General features: G+C 40.7%; 1 protein-coding gene across 1 annotated transcript in view; it reads left to right on the forward strand.

Moving 5' to 3' along the window:
• CBX2 (chromobox 2) overlaps positions 1–14,177 on the forward strand; it is a 31,481-nt gene extending 17,304 nt beyond the window's left edge. The window contains exons 4-5 of the mRNA XM_026667277.2: positions 7,171–7,240; positions 7,631–14,177. Coding sequence (XP_026523062.1) covers positions 7,171–7,240; positions 7,631–8,983 — 1,423 coding nt within the window. The 3' untranslated portion in view covers positions 8,984–14,177. The remainder of the gene's footprint in view (positions 1–7,170; positions 7,241–7,630) is intronic.
• Positions 14,178–21,742: the final 7,565 nt, after the last annotated feature.

A 21,742-nucleotide genomic window follows, 5' to 3' on the forward strand; every position in this document is an offset into this window, starting at 1 on the left:
TTGGCAAAGTTCATGACAACCCGGAATTACCCCATATATTAGAAGTTAGAAACAACCCCCAAAAGTCACATTCTCCAATAGAAGTAATTCAACATTGCTTGATGTCATAAGTCTCCACCTCCAGTGCCTAGGCACGGAAAGCTTGGATTCCCACGGGAAGAATGATCACCTAGCTTCAACAACTTATCTCCACTCAAGCTTGAAACCCTTCCCCCATGACTGCCAAAGAGATAGTAAGGAAAATATATATTAAGCCAAACTAAAATGGTTACACGTATGTCAATATTGGGCTTGACATCCAATTAATTCAAACCATTTCTATAACAACAAAATCTAATCATCAAAGCCTAAAATCAAATTTTCATTTTTCCCCATTTCAAGCATAAGTCCAGAAATGTTTTCCAGGTGGAAACAAAGCTAGATAAGTTCTTGTTTTTAATTAAAACAGTCAATTTTGCTATCTCCACCAACTATATCACCTTCACTGTCCATTTTTCCATTTTGGGAATCATGAGTCTTACCATCATTGAACAAATAAAATTCTCACCACTGTCGACATATATAATAATAAAGTTCCAAATTTTCTTTCAAGTTCTTTATCAAACCTAGAAGAAAGACTTCTGATTTCAGTTTTGTATTTATTTTAAAAATGTTCTGCATTAAACTAAAGATCTGGTTCCAGTAGTTATTTGCTTTATCACAAGTCCACTAAAGATGATAAAAGTATTACATTTCTAACCTACATTTAAAATTCTCTTATCCATAAAACGCTCGAGTGTGAAATACCAATGATGCATTGTCATTTTTTTTAAAGGACTTCTTGGAGGTGACAACCAATAAGGTGTCTTAAGAGAGAATCTTATTTTATATTCCAAATTTTTAGGATGGCATGCCTAACAAAATGATTCTTGAAATCTGCATTTACCTTACCTGTGTGAGATCCAATGTGAGGTTAATACTGGACAACGCACCCAAATCTGAATTCATGGACTTTCTACCCAAATATCAACACATGACCTTCCAGATCTAATAATCTTTTATTTTTTTAGTGCCACCTAACCCTTCATCCAAACCAATCAGCAAGCACCAAATTAATCTTAAGCCTGGTAGACCTCTTCTATCTTTCACATCTTGCAGCAATTTATATTTGATTCTCAGATTTTTCCTTTGCCATATGAACTTAGAAATATCTTTTTGCTATTGCTTGAATGGAGCACTGATCACCAAAATTGGTAAGATCATGTTAACTACAGAAATTCTACCCAACATCAATAACTTCAGTTTAGCCTTGATTAGTCCTTTTTAATGGCATTCCCAAACAGTAATATAACAATAATTGTTCTAAAATAATTTAAAAGTTGTATTAAGTCAATCTAACCCCTAGATATTTGACCTTTTTTCCACCTTAAAGCCTGACTTATTAAAATTTCATGATCATGTGCAGTCATATTCTTTACCAACATTTTTTGTTTATCTATTTTAAAACTAGCTAAGGCACCTAAATCATTCTGTTTCTTTAAATTAAATTAATATAAAAATATAAATATTAAATATTCCATTTTGGGGGATCTTGTAGAAACAAAACTAAATCAGTAACAAAAGCTCTCAGTTCATACATTTCTTTTTTAACCTTCAGACCCAACAGTTTTTCATCTTTTCTGATGTCTCCATTCAAAACCTCCAAGATTAAAATTAGAAGCAGAGAAGATAAGGGACATCCTTGTCTTCTGTCCTTTTGAATTTTGCACAGCTTAGGCAAATCTCCATTAATAATCATGTGTTTGATGACATGTATAAATTGATTTAATCCCTTAAATGAATTTCTCCCCAAATCCATGTCTTTCAAAACTTAATCACAAAGACCCAAACTAAATAGAAGCTAAAATATTAATGTTGAATATTGTAAATGTTCAGTAGTATCCAAGGCACTTTGTCTCTTAGTTGTCTTTTCAGCAAAACCCTAGATCAGGTGTCAACTCAAGGCCCAGGAGCTGGATCCAGCTCGCGGGGTACTTAGATCTGGGCCCTGGGACTGCCCTGGAAACAGCAAAGGACTGGCCCGCAATGCCTCTGCTAGCGAAAGTCAGAGCTCAGGAGGGCCACATGTGGCCCTCCTGAGCTCCATTTTTGCTGGCAAAGGAGGCCGTCACAGCTGAAAACGGAGCTCAGGAGAGCCGCCTGCAGCTCTCCTGAGCTCCGTTTTCACTGGCAGAGGGTTGCCGGAAGCTGTCGCAGTTGAAAACAGCTTGGGAGCCCGTTTTTGCTGCCAGAGCACTTGGGCCACTCCCGACATGAGTGATGCTGAGCTGGCCCCACACACACACACACACACCCTGAGGACAAGCACAACCCTGATGCAGCCCTCAATGAAATCGAGTTTGATACCCCTGCCCTAGATTGATGTTGAATAAAGGTCTGTAAAATCTTTTTCAATTTTTCGGCCAATATTGTAGTAAAATGTTTATAATCATTATTTAACAATGAGATTCGTCCATAATTTTTTGTTAGAGACACATCCTGGTCTTTTAGCAATAACACTATATTGACTTCTTTCCAAGACTGAGGCATTGTAGAGTCCTGCAAAGTTAGGTTCAGTAATTGTAAGAATTGTCTTTAAAGCATTTAAGATTTTGATTCGAGATTTCATCCAGACCTGGTGCTTTATTTTTATTTTTTTAATGGTGTGAAAATGATATTTTAAAAGTTGTTATAGGTTCATTCATAATTTGTCTTTGAGCTTGTGAAAGTTTTGGTAAGTGTTGCTTTTGTAGATCTTTTTTTTCCAAATCCACTTCCTGTTTCCCTTTTGATGAGATAAATATTATAGCTGTTTCCAAGGCAGACATGGATTCAACTATGTATTCTAATTATACTTCTTTGATAGATATGAATGCTAAGATTTTAATAGATGCCTTAGTCTGTAGATTACAGCTTATTTTTTATCATGCACACAGCCCAGGCTAGATTTATACAGGAATTTCAAGCTTCTGACATAATCAGGTTTTTAATTATGTTTGTGCTGTACTACAAAATAAGTAGAGTCTAACAGCTATAATTTATTTGGATGCTCAGAAAGCCTTTTATATGTCTTGATTTTTAGCACTGATGATGTTACCTAATTTGGGTAATGAAATGTCTGCAAGAAAACAACCAAGCTTAGCACCAAGGACCCATTTGATTTTTGGCTTTATTTCTGAGCTAGATTTTTCTTTCAGTTTCCTCAATAACAAATTGAAGGGGGAGGGAGGTGTGGTTGTTTTAAAAATTAATGAGGGAAATCCTGAAAGCTGGGGCATCAGGTGTACAGCTCTGAAATATATACTGTGGACCCTTTTATCAATAAAAAGACTCCATTGAGATATAAACCTTTTTGAGTAAATTGATTTTTTCATATTATATTATTTTAGATCAACTCATTCTGAAGGACTCATTCTTTGTCAGTTTTTTTAAATGTAGTTTGATTTATCAGAGCATTTCTTGGCAACGTATTCAATTCAAGCATATGTTGTTTTGTCCAGAGGCCATTACTATCTCTTTTTTAAATAATAATTTCATTAAAAATTACAATTAAACAAAAACTAATGCAAACTAAAGGATAAATGAAAATGTAGTTCAGAAAATTAAAAATAGAATGGAAAGAAAAATAAGAAATATAATAAAGAAAATGAAAAGAAATCTATAAGGAATATATCCCTTTACCACAATAAGTACAAACAATTTGAGTGACTTATCACCTTCTTTTGAAATACAACAAATAATCATATCCCATCTCTTATCTATAAATAAATTCTTAAAACCTTATCATTCAGTCAAAAGTTTATTAAGACTTGCCAGAGATAACAGGATATCTATTTTAACCTTAAATAAAATAAATTTATATTTAATTCATTTTTTTAAACAATCTTGATCAAATAATGTCATAAAACTATTTCTTTTCATTTTTTCTTTGTCCCTTCCCACAAAATTTCTTAAAGCTTTAACAAATCTATTTTGTAAATCCCAAACAGAAAAATTATCTAGCTCATTCTTTGTGAGTGTCAATGCATTCCTTGTCGTAGGGGATGTCCCAAATGGCCAGTTGCAATTGTCTTGCTGATGGAGATTCTATTCAGGAGTTGGAACAGGGATTCTTGTGGTCAGGACAGGTCTTCCTATTGTCATCTTTGGGGCTGAAATTGACTCCTGTTAATCTAATTGTGTATTAATTGCTACATTAAACACATATATATTTTTCTATACCCCTACTATTTGAAAATTATCAAGAACTATAAATTTATTTAATATATATGAGTAATAATAATTATGGATAAGTGATTAATACATACAATGTTAAAAGGAAGACTGTATACCACATCTGCAGCAACACCTTGCTTATCAAAATTTGTATTTTGAGCAATATATTATCAAAATTATAATGTCAATGTGTTAATGAATATTAACATTAAGTAATATGCATTGTGTAATGTCGATGTGTTAATGAATATTAACATTAAGTAATATGCATTGTGTTTCCATTAAAAAATAAAAATTATCTATTGTAGTAATATCCAAAAAGCAATATAATAGTGAAGCAAGAACACATGGTCTAGTGTTTTATGTAAATCAATTGGGTTGTCTGTATTCATACTGTGATTTGTTTCTATGATATTACTCTAAATAAGTCAGTGTAGAGTTAACATTTCTACTTCTCTTCTGCGTTGTTTGATGGGTACTTATTAATCTGTTTATATAATTTCAAGCCAGTTAAGGCACCAATGCCATTCAGTTTCTTCATTAAATATTCCATTCCATTTTGGAGGTTTTGTAGAAACAAAACTAAATCATTAACAAAAGCTCTCAGATCATACGTTTCTTTCTTTAATCTTTAAACTCAATATTTTTTTAATCTTTTCTGATGTCTCTATTTAAAACCTCCAAGACTAAAATAAAAAGCAAAGGAGGCAGAGGACATCCTTCATGTCCTTTTGAATCTCGCACAGCTTAGGCAAATCTCCATTAATGGTAATAGGAATTTGCCGAGATATCTAAATCTCAACTGGTGTGGAATGGAATCCCAACTACACTGGAATGGTATAAAAATTGTAAATATGTGTCACGTGACTGTGGGGATGCTGCAACATTTGTAAGCTTGAGAACTAGTCATAAGTGACTTTTTTAGTACCATTGTAACTTCTAGCGGTTACTAAACATATAGTCGTACATCAAGGACTACCTGAAAAGACTTAACATTATCAAAATAAATAGTTCCAATATTCCTTTAAAGATAAATTTATCCCCATTTACCAGAAAAAAATATCGGAACAATTTGCATAAGGCAGTTCTGGAAGAGACCAGACAATTGCTAGAGGTCTGAGAAAGTATAAAGGCAGTTAAACATGTTGGGTGTCTCTGAAGAATCAAAAAACTGTACTAGAGAAAGTCATTCCTTCATGCCAGTCCCAGGATTGGTACCAGTGTCTGTCTGTGTATTAGGTATATCTAGCAAGGGTGGGTCCTGTTTCTGGGATTTCTGCTAATACATACTGATTCATCCTCGTTTTGTTGTGACCTGCTCTTGGAGAAGGCATCATGGATATTTAGCCTTAATGTAAGGAAGCTGTAGTATGTTAAACAATCCAGTCTAGTCCAGCATTCTTTTCCCAAAGGTTACCAAAGAGGGACCATTCTACCCCTCCAGCAGCTGATATATTTTCTTGGAAATCTTTCATAAGGGACTTCGTCAAGCATCTTTTGAAAGTAAACAGCATCTGCTGGATCATCTATATCTACCGGTGTACTTCATACAAAGAATTAATAACACACTATCACATCACTCACTGCACCTCTAACTATTGCTTGTAGGTTCTCAAAATAACTTTTTTAAATTCCAAATATTTGAAATATTTTTTCTAATGATTTACTTTAAATAAGTATTACATTATATTTAGCCTTGTTCTCTGCAGCTCTTCTTAATGTGAATATTGCCTTGACCACTTTGGACATCTCTGCAAATGGTACTATAAAATATTTTAATATTTTTCTTAGAACAGCAATATTTTTGTATTTTATTTCTGTAATATTCTCTAATGATTCTTCCCTGGGTTCCCAACTTGAAAATATAACTACAGGCTGGTACATCCAATCTACTTCCGTAATAAAGACAGGTGCAAAGTATCATTAAGTGTTTCTGAAAAGTCCTTATCCTTCCCTAATAATTTTTTGTAATTCAATGAATACATTGCCTTATGCAAGCCTTAAACTCACATTTTCCCACAGAAACAATATTTTTACCATTTGTTCGATACCACTGGATTATGTATATTTATTTCATTACTTGCTGTATAGAGATACAAGCTGAACTTCAAATGTGGTTTTGAGTAATTCCAAAAATTCTGGATAGATTTGTTCTTCCTGTTTGGAAACATTCATCTTCTGAAATCCAGTGCAATTATTGGTCTTCCGTAGCAATTTTCCGCACTGAATTCTTTTCAAAAGTTTTTGTTTATGGGTTTGTTTTTGTTTTGCATCTAAGTAACATCACCATTACTTTTGATCATATCTTTCTGCATATGTGGTGTGTATATTTGATATGTAATACAATGTTTTTTATTTGTAGCTGTTTGTATACTTAAATCGGTGTTCTTTGAAAATGTACAAAATGCATACAAATAAAAATTAAACACAGGTGTTTCGCTGGTTAAAAAGTCATTCTCAGGTTTTTAACGTCAGTACTTTATCTTAAAAATTTATCTAGAGGGAGTATTATCATGAATACATTTTAAATTGCGCCATTAATATTATAAATATACTTTGCACAGCAGCAAAACCAGAATAATTTATTTCTGCGCACAAAAATCTTGGAGGGAATGACAAAATATTTCAGCATAATAGAGAAGAATTCACTGAACCTAGTCTTCACTACAACAGAATGATCCATTGAAGTGTAATGATGGAATAGCAGTGGCCAAATTCTAACTGAACTCTGATGATTTGTGATACAGCATACTCTTATATAAGAAACAAGCAAATTTGTGTTGTGTTGGTAATCCATTTTCCTATGTATTGAGAAGGATTTCACTCTGGATGGATCACAAGATTCCTGTGAAATTTATAGTGAATTTGTCTGAAAACAAAAATAAGGCATCTTCTGCCGAAAAAGAAAAGTAAGAGGATAACTTTCTGTCTTCCCAGGGAACATGAGAAAGAGGTACAAAATCGGAAAAGAGGCAAACGACCCAGAGGCAGACCAAGAAAAAACGTTGTAAGTAATGGTGGTTTATAGGACTCATTGAAATTGCAGTCACGGGAGCATTCTTGCTTGTAGATAGCTGGAGTTCACCTGCAGTGGTGCCTGGTAATCTCTTGTGCAGTTTAGTTTGATTCCTATCACTTGGAGTCAATATTTTTATTCACCTTTATAAACATCTAATTTTACTTAGGAAAATACAAGTCTGTAACAAGAAACTTTTCCCTATTGAAATATAATAAGCAAATTATAAAAGCAAATTCTGTTGGTTCTGAAAAATAAACTGTTATCCAGACAGAAAATTGATCATGTAAATCGTATTTCAGAGAATATAGTTTCAGCAAGATTATTGAATAAGTGGACCATATTCATGTTGCTGTCATTCTGTTTTGTCTGTATTTAAAGGAACCTGAAGCCCCCTCCAAGAGCAAATCCAGCAGCTCTTCCTCCTCCACCTCCTCTTCGACTTCCTCTTCTGACGAGGAGGATGAAAGTGACCTTGAGACAAAGAGAAGTCAGCGGAACAGAGAAAGTCACCCAGTGCCTCAAAAAAAAGCTCAGATTTTAGTTGCCAAACCCGAAAACAAGGACTCCGCTAGGAAGAAACGTGGACGGAAGCCGCTGCCTCCAGAGCAGAAGGCAGCCAAGAGGACAGTCAACCTAACCAAGGTGCTTAAAACAAATAGAAAGGAGTTAGGGGGAGGGGGAGGGGGGTCCAAACTGGCAAGCAAGATGCCGCCACAACACAATGCTCAAAGTTCTGGCATTGCCATGCTTAAATCTCACATGAAGGAAGCCCAAGGTACCTTCGGTGGCTTTTGTTCTGGAGCATCCTCCAATGAAAACCTCTCCAACCTAGTGAAGAATACTACCGTTGGAAGCCCAAATTGCGGTATCAGCTGGCAAAGCTCCATTGTCCATTATATGAGTAGGATGTCACAGAACCAGAGCTCCGCAGATGCCTCTGCAGTGGGACGACTGACTCTGAAGTCAGCTATGTCCTGCAAGAACAGCCTAGGTTTGGATTTAAAACTGAAAAACCAGAAAGGTTCTGGAAACCTGGAATTGACTGTGCAAGGATCCAAAGTGACCAAGAGACCGAGTGGCAGTTCCTTGGGGGAACAAAAGGCGGGGAACTTGCAGAACGGCAACAAAGTTCCTTCTGGATCTCCCAGCGGCCAGCCAGCTTGCAACCAAGAGCTCAACCTACAAGCTTTAAATCTGCAAAGTGTGAAGAATGGGCCAAACTCTGCCAGCAGCAGCCATATTTCTCACCATGGCTGCGGGGCAGCTGGCAAAAGCAGTGGCAACAGTTTAGCAACAAAGACAAGTGCATCCAAGGGCAGCGGGTCGGGGAGCAGCCAGAACATCGCCAGCACAGGGGCAACATCAGCAGATGCAGATCCTTGCAAAGGTGAGAAACCAGCACCAAGAGCAGCTCTTAGTGAGAGAGATGCAGCTACCAAGAGTAATACTACCTGTGCCCAGGAGGGATGTCCCACAAAAGACAAGACTTCAGGCATGTCAGAAGGGAGCACCGGAGAAGAGGAGACTAGCTCTGATTCTGACAGAGATTCTGCTTCTTTTCCTGGAGCAGACCAGAATACATCTGTTTCCATCCAGACAAACCAAGACTGGAAACCTACCCGGAGTCTTATTGAACATGTTTCTGTCACAGATGTGACAGCTAATTTGATCACAGTAACTGTTAAGGAGTCGCCGACAAGTGTGGGCTTTTTTAACCTAAGACATTATTGAGCTCCAAGGCAGATAAGCATTATTCCTCCCGTCTCATTTGAATCTCCCTTTACTGTCCCCTTGGATATTAGAAGGAGAAGCAAACCACAGTAGTTAGCAACCAGAGAAATAAGGTTAGGGGCTCTTTTTCAAGAGTTTTGGCTTTACTCATGTTGCTCGCCAATGCAGTGGAGTGTATTGAAAACTACAACTCCATGCTTTGCTGTACTTGAACACTTTAGCTATATGATTTTGAAAGGCCAGAGGATTTTAAACATTCAAGAGAATAAATATATACTGGTATGTGTGTGTGTGTGTATACACACACACACATTCTCCTGAATAGGTTCTCTAAGAAAAATAGTTCCTTATTTTTCTTCCAAATAATGAAGTTTCAACACTTCTCAGCTCCTAGAACAAATTACGTTAGTTTGAAAATTTGTGAACAAATCTATATTTAGGATACCTGCCAAGCGCCATATAAAAAGTTTGTCTTAAGGGAATGTATGTAAGTCATACTTCCAACTTGCTTTGGAAACTAGAGGGTATGATATATAAGACAGCATTGGTGTGGAGCTGGGACTAACAGCTATCAAGTGAGTGTGGTTCAGGTTGAGCATTGATCTGTAGAAACTTCAGAAGTAGCAATTAACTTGTTTGGACTAGTGTCTCAAAAACTTGCAAAGAAAGTATGCTTTTCATTCTGCCAAATATATCAGCAGATACAGGAAACCAACGTTGGAGAACTGCAGAATAATGTTCTCAAGAACTTGAAAAGACAACATGTTTTTCAATTTGCCAAATGTCAGCAGATGTCACTCAGAGGAGAATGCTGTCTCATTTTTAACATCTGGTGTGTACGTGAGTGTACACACATGTAATTCAGGAGATTTTTACATATTGGAAAATTTTATATGGAAACCAGTTCCATGTAAAATGTGACATGTGTAAATCATTGCTTAAATAAGCCATGTGTTCTGAGAAATTGCTATATGCTTATGTGGTTGAGATCACTTGTGGGTCCCCAGCGTGTTCACGCACACATGCACACGTATACACATTTTGCATGCTATTGCTTACACAGAAGAAACGGGAAGGAAGCAAAATTAAGAGATTTTGCTGATGTTGAGATTTTATAAGCATAAGATGCCTTATAATGTGAGGTAAAATACTATTGATGTGTGCTGTTCAAATTGAGTTGAGAATCTTTGGAACTAGAAGGCAGGTTTTTGAGGTTTCTATGCAATTGATATCTTTCTATAGTCCTAAATGCTCTCTTGAGTTTGGGAGTTTGCTTGCAGACGTTTCTTTACCAAACTAGGTAACGTCATCAGTGCTACTGAGTGTGGTGTCAGCTGTCTGAATGTGGGGCCACACACCCCATCCATACTGCCAGGGCAAATTACTGTACTGTTATAAAAAGATGGAGCAAACACCAGAGTCACTAGCACTGATGGTGTCATGTAGTGAGAGAATGAAACATCTGCAAGCAAATGACCAAGCTCAAGGAGCATCTAGGACTCCACAATTTAACCCTGAGGTACAAATATTATCTTCTATTGGTGATATCTTTCTATTTATTCTTACTTGCAATAACTACAAAAAATTATTGCAGGTGGCAAGATAACATTGTGATACAAACTGCCATTTATTTTTATTTGATCTCTATATATGTCCTGTATTTCCCAATTAAATTCTGCCACAGGGCATCACTATACAGGGCAGAAATGATTGAAATTTCTCTTTGCTTTATTCTTCCAGCAAGGGATGGCTTTATCATTACCTTGACCACGAAGGTAATGTATGAAACCAGAGAGGATAGACTGGAATGAAAACATCCTAGAAGCTATGTTTATTTTAGGCTACCTGCTCTCTGAAGTGATGATTCAGTTTAGGTTTCTATTATTTCTCTCAGAACAGGTGCTTCCTGTTGGTCAAGAGCCCTGGTCTAAGTTTGGGAAGTGCTAAGCTCGGTCAAGTCAATTGACGGTCAAGCTCTATCACAATTTGACTGTTCTAATAGTGTAATTCTAAGTCCCCATACTCCTAGCATAAAAAGAAACAGAAACAGGGAATGTTAAATTGATAAGGAATTTTATTGAAATGGGTATTTTTGCAGCTTTCAAAGTCATAAAGTACATGATGTTGGACCACTGTTTATCAGACCCATGGCAAGGTAAAGCAATGCAAAGGTTTTGTTCAAAACTGTATGTTGAGACCACAGTATAGTCTGTTGTCTGTAGGTTGTGATGTGACTCAGTAAATGGTTTCCAGACTTTTGGATTGTTTGAAGCATTGGCGTAGCCTACTACTTTTCTTGCTCGTACTGTAGTTTCTCTTTTATATTTGCGCTGCTGCCATACGAGCAAGTGAAGTTAAGAAAAGGCAAGACAGCAAATTTATCAGGGATAAAGTATTGCTCATGCTTATGTTAGCTAATATAATTTTGTTGAATACATTGACATGGAAGCGTATCTTTTTCACCAAAGTTTACTCACATAGAAAACAATTCCAAGGAAGTCCATGAGATTTGCTCCCATGCAGCTGTAATTTAAAATTTGTTATGCCGGGTTATAATAGTGCACCGAATGAGTCTTCTGCAAACAGTGCTTCTAGTTCCTTAAGCTTACGCCTCTTGATGTGCACTGCTGCTGAATAAGGTGACAGGTTGAGCCAGGATTTTCCAAAGGGCCTGCAGCTAGGTAGAATGCCTCCAAGGGTCAGGCATCAGGCTTAATACAATGTTTTTCAGGTAGCATTTTCATATAACCCATCTGGTTTGAGTCCTGGGCTGCCTAGGCTCTCAGCTCACCATATTTGTTCAGCTCACCATATTAGTTCCAAAAATATTCTTTGTTTAGATCAGAGGGGGGAAATCTCCTGTGAGAATGTGACTTATCATGTAAAAGAAACCATCTAGTAGCTATATTACAAACACCCTGACAACCGTAAGAAAACAAGGCATTTGTTGTGAATCGTAGATTTGTATGACTTGCTCAATTCAGTGCTTTTAAACAGATGCTGTCTTTTCGCCCTTGTTCTCCATTGCAATTAGTGCAGTACTCCTAATCCAAGTTGTGTATTCCTGAGTCAGATTATGCAATTCCCATTTTCTCTCTCTCACTCTCCCTCCCTCCCTCCCTCTCTCTGTGGTTTTTTTTTTAAGTCTCCTCACCTCAACAACTAATCTCCTTAGAGCACCCAACATTTTCTAGGGGTTTCTTCTGTCCACTTACTCTAAAGCTATCATTGTTTAATAAAGGGGCCGTCTTAGTCAATCCTTTAAATGCCTTTGGTAAAACCTGCCAAATTTAGATAGTCAAGGTAATGCCCAGATGAAGATAAATAGCCTGTGTTCTTTGTAGCAATTGGTACATCCCAACCTAGTTGAGAATGTGTGCCTGTCTCAGTTTTTTTTGTTATGCACCTCCTGTTGGAGCTGTCCTTGGCTAAATTCTTTTTAACTTCTATTGTGTGCCTTTTAATTCTGTATGTATGTTGACAATATTTTGATAATTCTGCCAAAGTAGATATTTCTGTGGAGAACTAAGATCCTGGAGCAGAGTCAGAAGAGGAGGATGCCCAGCAATTTGGTTAAATGAAGTCAGTTTTCTATTAGACCCCACCACACCCTTTCTTGTCGAAGCTATTGTCTTTTCCCAAAGAAGAAAATTCCATTAAAATATTGGCAAATATTGCTTATCGACTTGAAGAATTCAGTGGTTTCAGAAATTGGAGTTCCTCCCACAAAGCCGTTGTCCCCAGCCCCATTTCTCAGGTCCTTGTTATGCTGCATATGTATGTGTACATATGCACCTGTGTTACTTTACTCTCTGCAGGACTGCTGCTTCTATTAGCCTACATGCAGTATTGTCTTGTTCTTTAAGTTTCACAAGTCGCTTTTGATTCTGTTCATTTTCCATACTCATTTTTTCTCAGACTGTGATCTATAATGTGTGCGACCATTTCCTCTCACAGAGAAACATTTCCCCCCCCCCCGCCCCCCCATCTCTATTACAGATCCTTAATTCTGCTTTTCAGACAGTTCCATTGAAAACAAGCTTCTTTCTCATCTCCAGCTTCTTTGGAAAACTGAAATGTTGCTCTCCCTCAGAAGCTCAAATGCTGTTGTGCCTTTTGGTTAACCAGCTATTTCAGTTTCAAAGTCTAAAGTCCTAAATGCCAACCTGAATGAGCAAGTTGCCATATTCTTTCTTAGTTGTATATTGCACATGCAACTGAATTCCAAAATGACAACTAACCTCGTGTAAGCAGATGGTGCATGTGAGTTCTCTAGTTAAGGACTCGATTTTATCAGCAATGGGTAGACAACTGAACTTGATGATAATCACTGTCCCTTTTTATTACATGTTTTTCTTAGGCTTGTTGCTCTGCCTCTTCTGTGCGTGTTTTATCTATGTAGCAAATTTCTTTTAAAAGTTCTGTTGCTACTATTCTACGTTTTAAAAACTTTTTATAACAGGTGTGTTTCTCCATTAATTGGGTAAATATTTTTGTTTTGGAATAACTTAGTTACACTGTTTACAGTGAGCAAAAGTGCTCAGTTTAGTCTCGTGATCAACATTAATAACTGCAGTACCAAAAACTAAAGGGGAACAGAGTTACTTTATATTGCAGTGTTTCTACTACTCCAATAAATATTCACTCTATTCTGCTCCGAGCTCAGCGAAATGCCTCCGCAAGAGACTCGTAAGAATCGGTTCAGTGTTTCTTGCAATGTGTGTCAACCACTGTATGTTCCATTTTTTAAAAAAGCCAAATAGTTCTTGTATGACATTTTCTAATTGCTTTAACTGGAGCTGCTTCTTTGCTTTTATACTAAGAGAACAAAAGTTGGGGATGTTATTACCCTGGGAAAGCTTAGCTTCTTTGTTTGAGTGGGACAGACTTTCCAGGCAGAATATTAAATAAGGCTGACAGCAGTGTCTGTCCACTGATCTCACTGTGGGTTCACTGCTGCACTGGGGTTTATTTGTTTGACCCTGGCTGTGTAGCTTGCTTGGTTCTGTTGTGTAATGTCTATCTCCCCGTCTTCTTGCCACTTACTCTAGTTTAGACTTGGGATTACTATTCTGTTTGTTTTGTTTAATTTATTTCCCAGCTTAAAAGAACTTTTAGACGACATTATGCTGGACAGTTTTTGTATAACTTTCAATTCTCTGTTTTAGTATCAATAAATATTTTTTTAACTTAACTGTGGCTTCTTCTGCCTCATTTGGATAGCCTTTTCACTATTACTTTGTTTCCCTATTCTTAATCTTAAAATATTAATTCATTTATAACACATTTTACTGACAATGCAAATCTTATACGTTTAATAAAATTGCACTGTATTGTATGGGTTTTATTTCCAAACTTCTGTATATAATTTCAGCTTAAAGACTATTTAACTTCACCAGTATAAAAATACCTGCTGATATAGGCTTCAGAAGCAGTAGATGAGAAAAACATTAGAGGCTTCAATCAGCAGATTTGAAGAATATTAAAGCATATAGCCACTGATGCAATAACATATAGTGTTCTTAGAGGATTTTCAAAGTACTCCTTATTACAACCCCTCTCCTCCCAAAATCTAAATTAATAGGATTGGGATGTGCTCTATGCAGTTTGCTTTATCCTTTCTTTGTGGTGGTGTGTGCAATTTCAGCACTGAACTGATAGTTTTTCACAAACCTTGCAGAAAGTAGTATGGCCTTTTCTGCAGCACACAAGGAACTACCAAATAACCAGTGGATAAAAAAAAAGTTTCAAGCAATAATTTTGCCCATGGTTATGTTAGATTATGGGTCTTTTTTGTTATAATTTGCAGCTGGCATTAATCTTAAAGGTAGACCAAGATTGAATTAGAATACTTCACTATCAGAAATGTTTAATGAGATCTAAAATGCATTTTTAATGTTACAAGATATTTACACTGTCCTTTATTATCAATGTTGTGGTGTATTTGTAGCCTGTCCTTGGGATTAGCAGCTGTTTAATGACACCATAAAAAAGAAACATAAATAATCTTCTGAGGAGGAATGCGGTGTAAAAGTTCAGGGGAATGAAATATGAAACCCACCTTGTTTCATTTAGTCAAGCTAATGGAAGACCAGATCTAATTGACTTATTTTACTTTAACAAAGCTCCAGGTTGGTAATGAAGTTACATTTCTAATTGCATCCTGCAAGAGCAGTTCCTTACAGTACATTTTCCTGGGTGAACATGTGCAAATTATTTAGAATACTATTTTTGTTTAAATTTGTTTGCCCCGTCTTACCACGAAGATATTCCTATTCTAACACCCTTGACTGTTTCCTTTCTCATGGGTAATTTTGGCTGGAAAATTGATAACAGCAACTGGATTCTGGAAGGCTGGTTATAGTGTAGGAAGCAAAATAAAGAACACTGAATAAACCGGGATGGCAAAAAAAAAAAAAAAAAATCACTGCGCATCTCGACTTTAACTTAAAATATGCTATGATGAAGCCTTGAATGCAGGACTCTTCAAATGCTGGTAGATTAATCGACTTCAAATGTTCCTGTTCAATGGAACAACACTCCTGCAAAATTCAAATCCGGAACTGATAAATCCAGCTGGAGCAGCTTTGTTCTGCTTTTCACTTTTCCTCCAAATTCCGGGCCCTGGCTTCGTCAGCAGTTTCCGAGACTTGCCTTGCTAAGATCGGCATTAGAAGGATTTCTTTCGGTCGCGTGTGTCCAGTCCAGCCTGACTTCCTGGTAGTAGGGCGCCGTCATCAAGTCACCCCTAGTGGCCAGCTTAGGGTAGTACACCCCGATACGGATTTTTCTGGTGTCTCCCAGCTACTGCGGTCAGCCGCCTGAGGCTCCGATAGCCACAGCGTGTCCAGCAGCCACGCAGTTTTCTCCAGGGGGGGGGGCTACTCCTGGGTGGATATTGGGGCAGGATGCAGCCCAATCTTTCCTCCGCCGCCTCTTCCTTTCCCCGTTTCCATCAGGAAAAGTCCCACCGCGCGTGGAGCCTGGCTCCGTTCCGGAGGCTTCGGAAGCTCGAAGATTTAACGCTCCAAAGCCCCGGGACACAATGACACGTCGCTCACGTGGAAGGTTTTGCAAACCTGGATCCGGCGGTTCCTTCAGGGAACTGGAGTGTGCACCTCCGCCGGGCTTTATGGGAGGTGTGATCTCAGCCAGGGACTGCAGGCCGTTAACGTCGGGTGCTCCAACCTTAGCAGAGGGACCGGGGGATTCTGGGGGTTGTATTCCGCTACCTCTGGAGGGCGGCCGCCTTGGAGGAAGCGTGGCTTGGTCTGTGTCTTTCTCAGCGGTAGCAAAAACTTGGGGTTCGTGTCTCCCGTTCCTTCGCTATTAGAACGGTGGTGGTTTTGGAAGCGATGTCTGGACTGAGCAGGAAAACCTGTTCGTCCACTTCTCCTTTGACAGCTGGGGGTCGCTGTTTCGTGGCAGACGTTGGTCGCAATCCAGCAGACCTTAAAAAAAAAAAAAAGGTTGAAGCTCCTCTAAATCCTTTCTAGGATTTAGAGCCCCGGATTTGCGCCCCGGACAGCCCTCCCGGGGCGCAAAACAGGCGGCGGCAGGGAGGAGAGGATGTCCTGGAAACCAAAGGCGGCCTTGGGGCCAGGAAAAAAGCTCGCTGTGTTCGCGGAAGAACTGCCCAGGGACCTCTTCACTTTACGAAAGTTCCTTGAATGCAGGTTCATTCATTCAGATTCACCCCGAGCAGAGTAGCGCCAAGCATTACGATCGCTAAGGAGATAATAGGCACCCACCTTCGTTGGCCCTCTCGTGTAAGTTGTTATCCCGCGGTCCGTTCACGCTTATTTGAACGACACCCCCACAAACCAAACCACATGTTTAGCCAGAGCTCAGAATAGTTGCGTGATAACGAATAAACGTGCCTGCAATCGTCCGAGGTTGCAATCTTTCATTCTGAAAAACATGAACGGCGGGTGGTGGCAAGAGCTTTCGCTGGGACTCAACACCCAGCAAAGCTAGCCGGACCCCTGCTCCGCGTTTTCTAAGGGACCAAGGCTGCTTTTCTGTTCTTGATGGATGGGCTCACTTTTTCCAAATTAACCAACTGAAGTCTGGCCCTGCCCGATGGAACTTTGGACACGGAGTTTGGGGTGGCCCAGATGACGCGCCTTTGACTTCATTCTAGAGCCTTTGTTTTCGGGGAGATGCCTCTCTTTCGCCTTCCCTGTGCAGTTTGCCTTGCCGACTCTGGAGAACATGCCCAGGGTCCATTTCCCCGGAGCCTCCAGGCGGGGCTTTCTTTTCCTGTTCTTTTTTTCTTCTGAGAAGCTGTCCAGAGGTCCTGTCTTCTAGGACCTTCACTGATCCTGAAAAGCCTGGTTCATAGCGGGATGGGACTATGAAATCCCACATCTATCCGTTCCACTGGGCATTATTTTTAAAAGGGCAATGGTTCATCACCTCCCTAATTGTTGCCAAGAAAATCTCATGAAATCTTGTGGGGTCTAATTTGCCTCCAGACAGATTTTACCTGTTACCTCTAAGAAGTCTCCTTTAAGATGGGCACCCTTTCTCGGTCTCTCCAGCCATTCCTGACTTTTCCATTCCTTCTTAGTCAAACAGGAATATTTCATGTCTTGTCTCATACATCTTTGTCTTCCTTGTTAGATCCAGGCCAAATCTGTCTGGAAAGAAAGAATTCTGGGGTCTTTGCCCCCACTTTCGACTTGGTGTAAAAGAGACCAAAGGGAGCCATTTGGAGCTGGAAGAGGCATGCCTTTAATCCCAAAGTTAAACGGTGAGGGGTGGTAAGAGCAAGCTGGCTTCGAAGGCAGGCACATACTAAGAACTACAAACCATTGTCTCGGTAAAGTTTTCTGAGCAGAACTTTTTGGGCCAAGCTGCTCTCTTGACTTCATGAATACACGAATAAATTTCTTGGCAATCATTTTTTTTTTTTTTTGAACCTCTCAAATTAAGCTATAATTCTGAGATTTCCTGTTAGTATCCTGGTTATCTCCTATTCCAAGGGTCAACCAGATGAGAGATGGTTTAAGTTTTTCGAGACCGGCCGTCTAGTATTTTATTGAAAGGTTGCCAAAGGGTTCCCCATTTCCAGTAACTGTTAAGAAAGTTCATCCGCTGCAAGGCTGTCAAACTTCCGTTGGCAACGGACTGCACCAGCCAGGACTGGTCTAAGCAGAGAGGGGTTTTGACAGCTGGCCACCTCTTAGCAGCGCGGCTCCCAGCTCCCCAACAGGGAGAAAAGATCCTAGGATACCTGGCATTCGTCACCCTCCGGTAAACCAGACGGCGCGAGGCGCGCGTGTGCGGGAACATAAAGGCTTGCGGGTAGAGTCAAAGGTTGTGAGAAGCGGCGGATCCCCTTCCCAGGATGCGCCCGTCATCCTGAAAGCGCTCGCCTTCACATTCAGAATCGCCGAGAAACTCCCCTGTTTCGATCTCTCGAAGGGCGGAGGGAAGGGGAAGGTCTCCCTCTCTTTGGTTAGGGAACGCGGCGGTGGTCTTTGAGGTCGGGGAGAGGAGGGTATGGAGTCTGATCTCGTCCCAACCCGAGCCAGCTAAAACTGGCCAACCTTCATTTCACAGTCCACTTCTGCAATTTTTCCCGGCCAAGAGTTTTAACCTGCCTGCTGGAGACAAGATGAGCTGCTTACTACGGCTCAACTCCGGATCTCCGTCTCTGGGGCCAAGCCACCCCCCCCGCCCCCATTCTTTATGTCCATTGTAAGGATGCCTTTAAGAACCTGTAAACCAACTACTATTCCCCGCGCATTCACGCGCCTATTTGGGGTGTAAGACTTTTTTTTGCAAACAGCTTTGTAAGCGAACTTAAGCCAAGTTTCTTCTTAGAGCAGAATCCCTCAGCCTGAAAATCACGCGAAGGGTTTCAAGGCTCCCAGCATTGCTAAGCCAGAGTCACCGCCAACAGATCTGGCTAAGGCTGCCTTACCAATTACCCGCCGAGGCCGTAAAGCAACGCCTGGGGAGTGGGGGGGGGGGAGTAAGCGGCCTGCAACAACAGGACGGCGTTCACTTCCTTACTAAACACGCGGCGGTTTGTTTTGCCAGTTTGGTCGGCTGTCTTGGGGGGGCGGGGGGGGCGAAGACAAAAAGTACGCGAGTACAAAAGTTACGGTCTCCCAAAGAGCTTTCGCCTTGCCCTCTCCCTCCCATTCGCAGTCGCCGTCCCGGACGCCGTGTAGGAGGCGCTGGAAACACCGGTTCCGGTCGCCGCCCTGACTCCTTTCAACCTCTTCGTCTTCCTCTGGTGGGAGGGGCGGAACCTCCTGCTTTCCTCCTCTCCCCCGCCGCGGTGGTCTGGAGGGGAGGAAGAGGAGGCGAGAAACCCTTTGGCTCGCCACTCTTAAGTGCCGGCTCTTCCCTTCCAGGACCGCGAGCCGCTTTGCAAGGCGAGGGAAGCAACCCCACCCAACCAGTGTTTCTGGACTCGGTAATTGCCTACTTGAAGAGACACAAGCACATGCACACACGCCAGACTGAAACCAGGCCAGAATAACAATAATTACGTTGGCCCAGAATCTGGAGAAGGGAGAGGTGCCCATTAAAAAATAAAGAAATCCGCCTTTCCCAAAAACCCTGGCGCAGGTTAACGCGCGAGGGAAAGGGGGTCGCTGGGTCGATGTTTAGGACCTCCGCCTGGAGCAGGTGCGGGAACAAGGAGCTAACGTCACATTCCTCGTGTGGGGTGCGGAGGACCCCTTTGCAATAAACAGAGAGGGGTCTTTATGCTTTCGCTAGTTCAAGATCACGGCCGTCTATGATATTCGTTGAGATAGTGACTAAATCGACGGGGACGCCGCGATTGAATCCTACGACCCACCTTTACGACGGGAAGTCCGCAGCCGACCTTGGGAACGCGGGGGCAGCCGCTGTTTCTACTCCTGTCGCCAACTAGCTGCAGTTGAACCTGTTTGACTCCAGACTAAGATCACATATACCCCGCTTCACTCTTCTCCTAGCCCCTGGGAGCAGCGGGATGGGTCACGCCAAGTATTTGGCTAGGCTGAGTTGCGGCTTAGGGTAAGTGGAAAAGGAGCTTAGCCTTCCATTCGCGGTGGGCATGCCTTGCCTTGGCATTTGGCGTGAACTCGACCTTTCGGTGTCCCTCCGAATTGTGTCGTTGGGGCCATGCCAGATGAACCTTACGACCCGCAAACCCATCTTTTAAGAGTTTCAGCTTAGCGGTTGTGCGAAACCAGGCGCTCAGCAACCCTTCGGGTCAAGGATTGGCATTATTTCTAACCGCGGGGCGCCCTCCACGGTTCCCCCTTTCCACGAATGGGCGCGGCCGCTCTAAGATTGTCTCCTGCAAACCGCCTCCATCGCTTCTGGCTCGGACGCTTCCCGGACTCGCCTCTTTTACAAACCTCCAAACTCTCCGCGCTGCCACGCAACGCAAAACTGCAAAGACCTGAGGAAGTGCGTGGCCATGAAGGCCACGGCAAATTATTACTTCCAAAGTGTTATACTGGGAAGCCTTAAGGCTAGATGAGAAAGACGGAAGGCTAGATTTAAAACAACAACAATGAAACATGGTTTCGGTTCTTGACACTTGAAGAATTTCTCCCAGGGATTAGGATTTCTGATCACAAAGTAGCCGAGGGTAGACTACCTCTGCAGGCCTAACGGAAAAGGGGAAAGGAGCCCAATATTTTATTTGGATTAAATTCAAATCTGCCCGTTTTCCTCACCTGGCCTTTGGAGTTTGATCTCAAAGATCACAAAGGAAGACATGGAGTTGAAGCCATAAAGGCCCCTTTGCTTTACAGCCTTTATGGGCTTCTATTGGTGAAATTTGGAATTCTGGATCATCATAATTCTGTAAGGTACCTGCCAATCTTCTGCTTGGGTAATCCTATTAAATTGTTTTACTAATTATTTCCCAGGTAAAGCTTACAAGGCTGTGCCTTGAGTTCTCTTGAAGGAAATAGGAGTAACTGAATTTCTGTAAACTTCCTGCCTGCCAATCAAATTAGCAACATTGTAAAACTAATAAAATATATTGACTCATGCTTGATTATAACAATAGCACTTCAACTTATACATAGCTTTATAGTGTTTTTCAGCCCTCTCTACGCAGTTTATAAGAGTCAGCCTATTGCCCCCAACAATCTGGGTCAGATGGAAGGCTGAGCCAACCTTGAACCCACCAGGATCAAACTTCAGGGTATGGGTAGAGTTAGCCTGCAATACTGCATTCTAACCACTGAGCCACCAGATTATGATTGTTAGATCCAGCTTCCATCCATAACTTGTTGATAAATACAGATACTGTTCCCCTTTCAACTTCTTAGGACCTCATTTAATCCCAGAGACTGATGAATGCCCCAAAAGAAAGCAGCTTGGAGCCCAAGGACATCCATTATCAGCCAAAAATCATAGAGGCCAGCAACATCATGATATTCCCAGGGAAGGGTTTCAGTTTCTCAGCGATCCAGTAGGAGAACAACCTAGATCAGATTCCTGGTCTACACTACATGAATGTTGGTCAAGCATGAAGTGCCTCAAAAAGTCTCCCCTTTCAGTTGTGTGTTGAGCACCTGGCTAGGGCAAGGGGGCAGCACCATATCTTCCCAATTTTAGCACCTCACTCAGGAAATGGTGCACTCCATCCCAGCTTCAGATCAGAGGAACTGTTGAATGAGCCAAGAAGCAGAAGGGATGCGCTCTTTTCCCACAAGCCACTTAGAAGGGCAAGATGGGGTGACCCTCAGAACTGTGTGTCAGGAGGAAGAGTCTTTTAGCCCAGCAACAGCA

This window comes from Notechis scutatus, chromosome 2 (genome assembly GCF_049901735.1).
Source record: "Notechis scutatus isolate UNSWTSFEM ecotype Mainland chromosome 2, rNotScu1.2, whole genome shotgun sequence".
Classification (NCBI taxonomy): Eukaryota; Metazoa; Chordata; class Lepidosauria; order Squamata; family Elapidae; genus Notechis; species Notechis scutatus.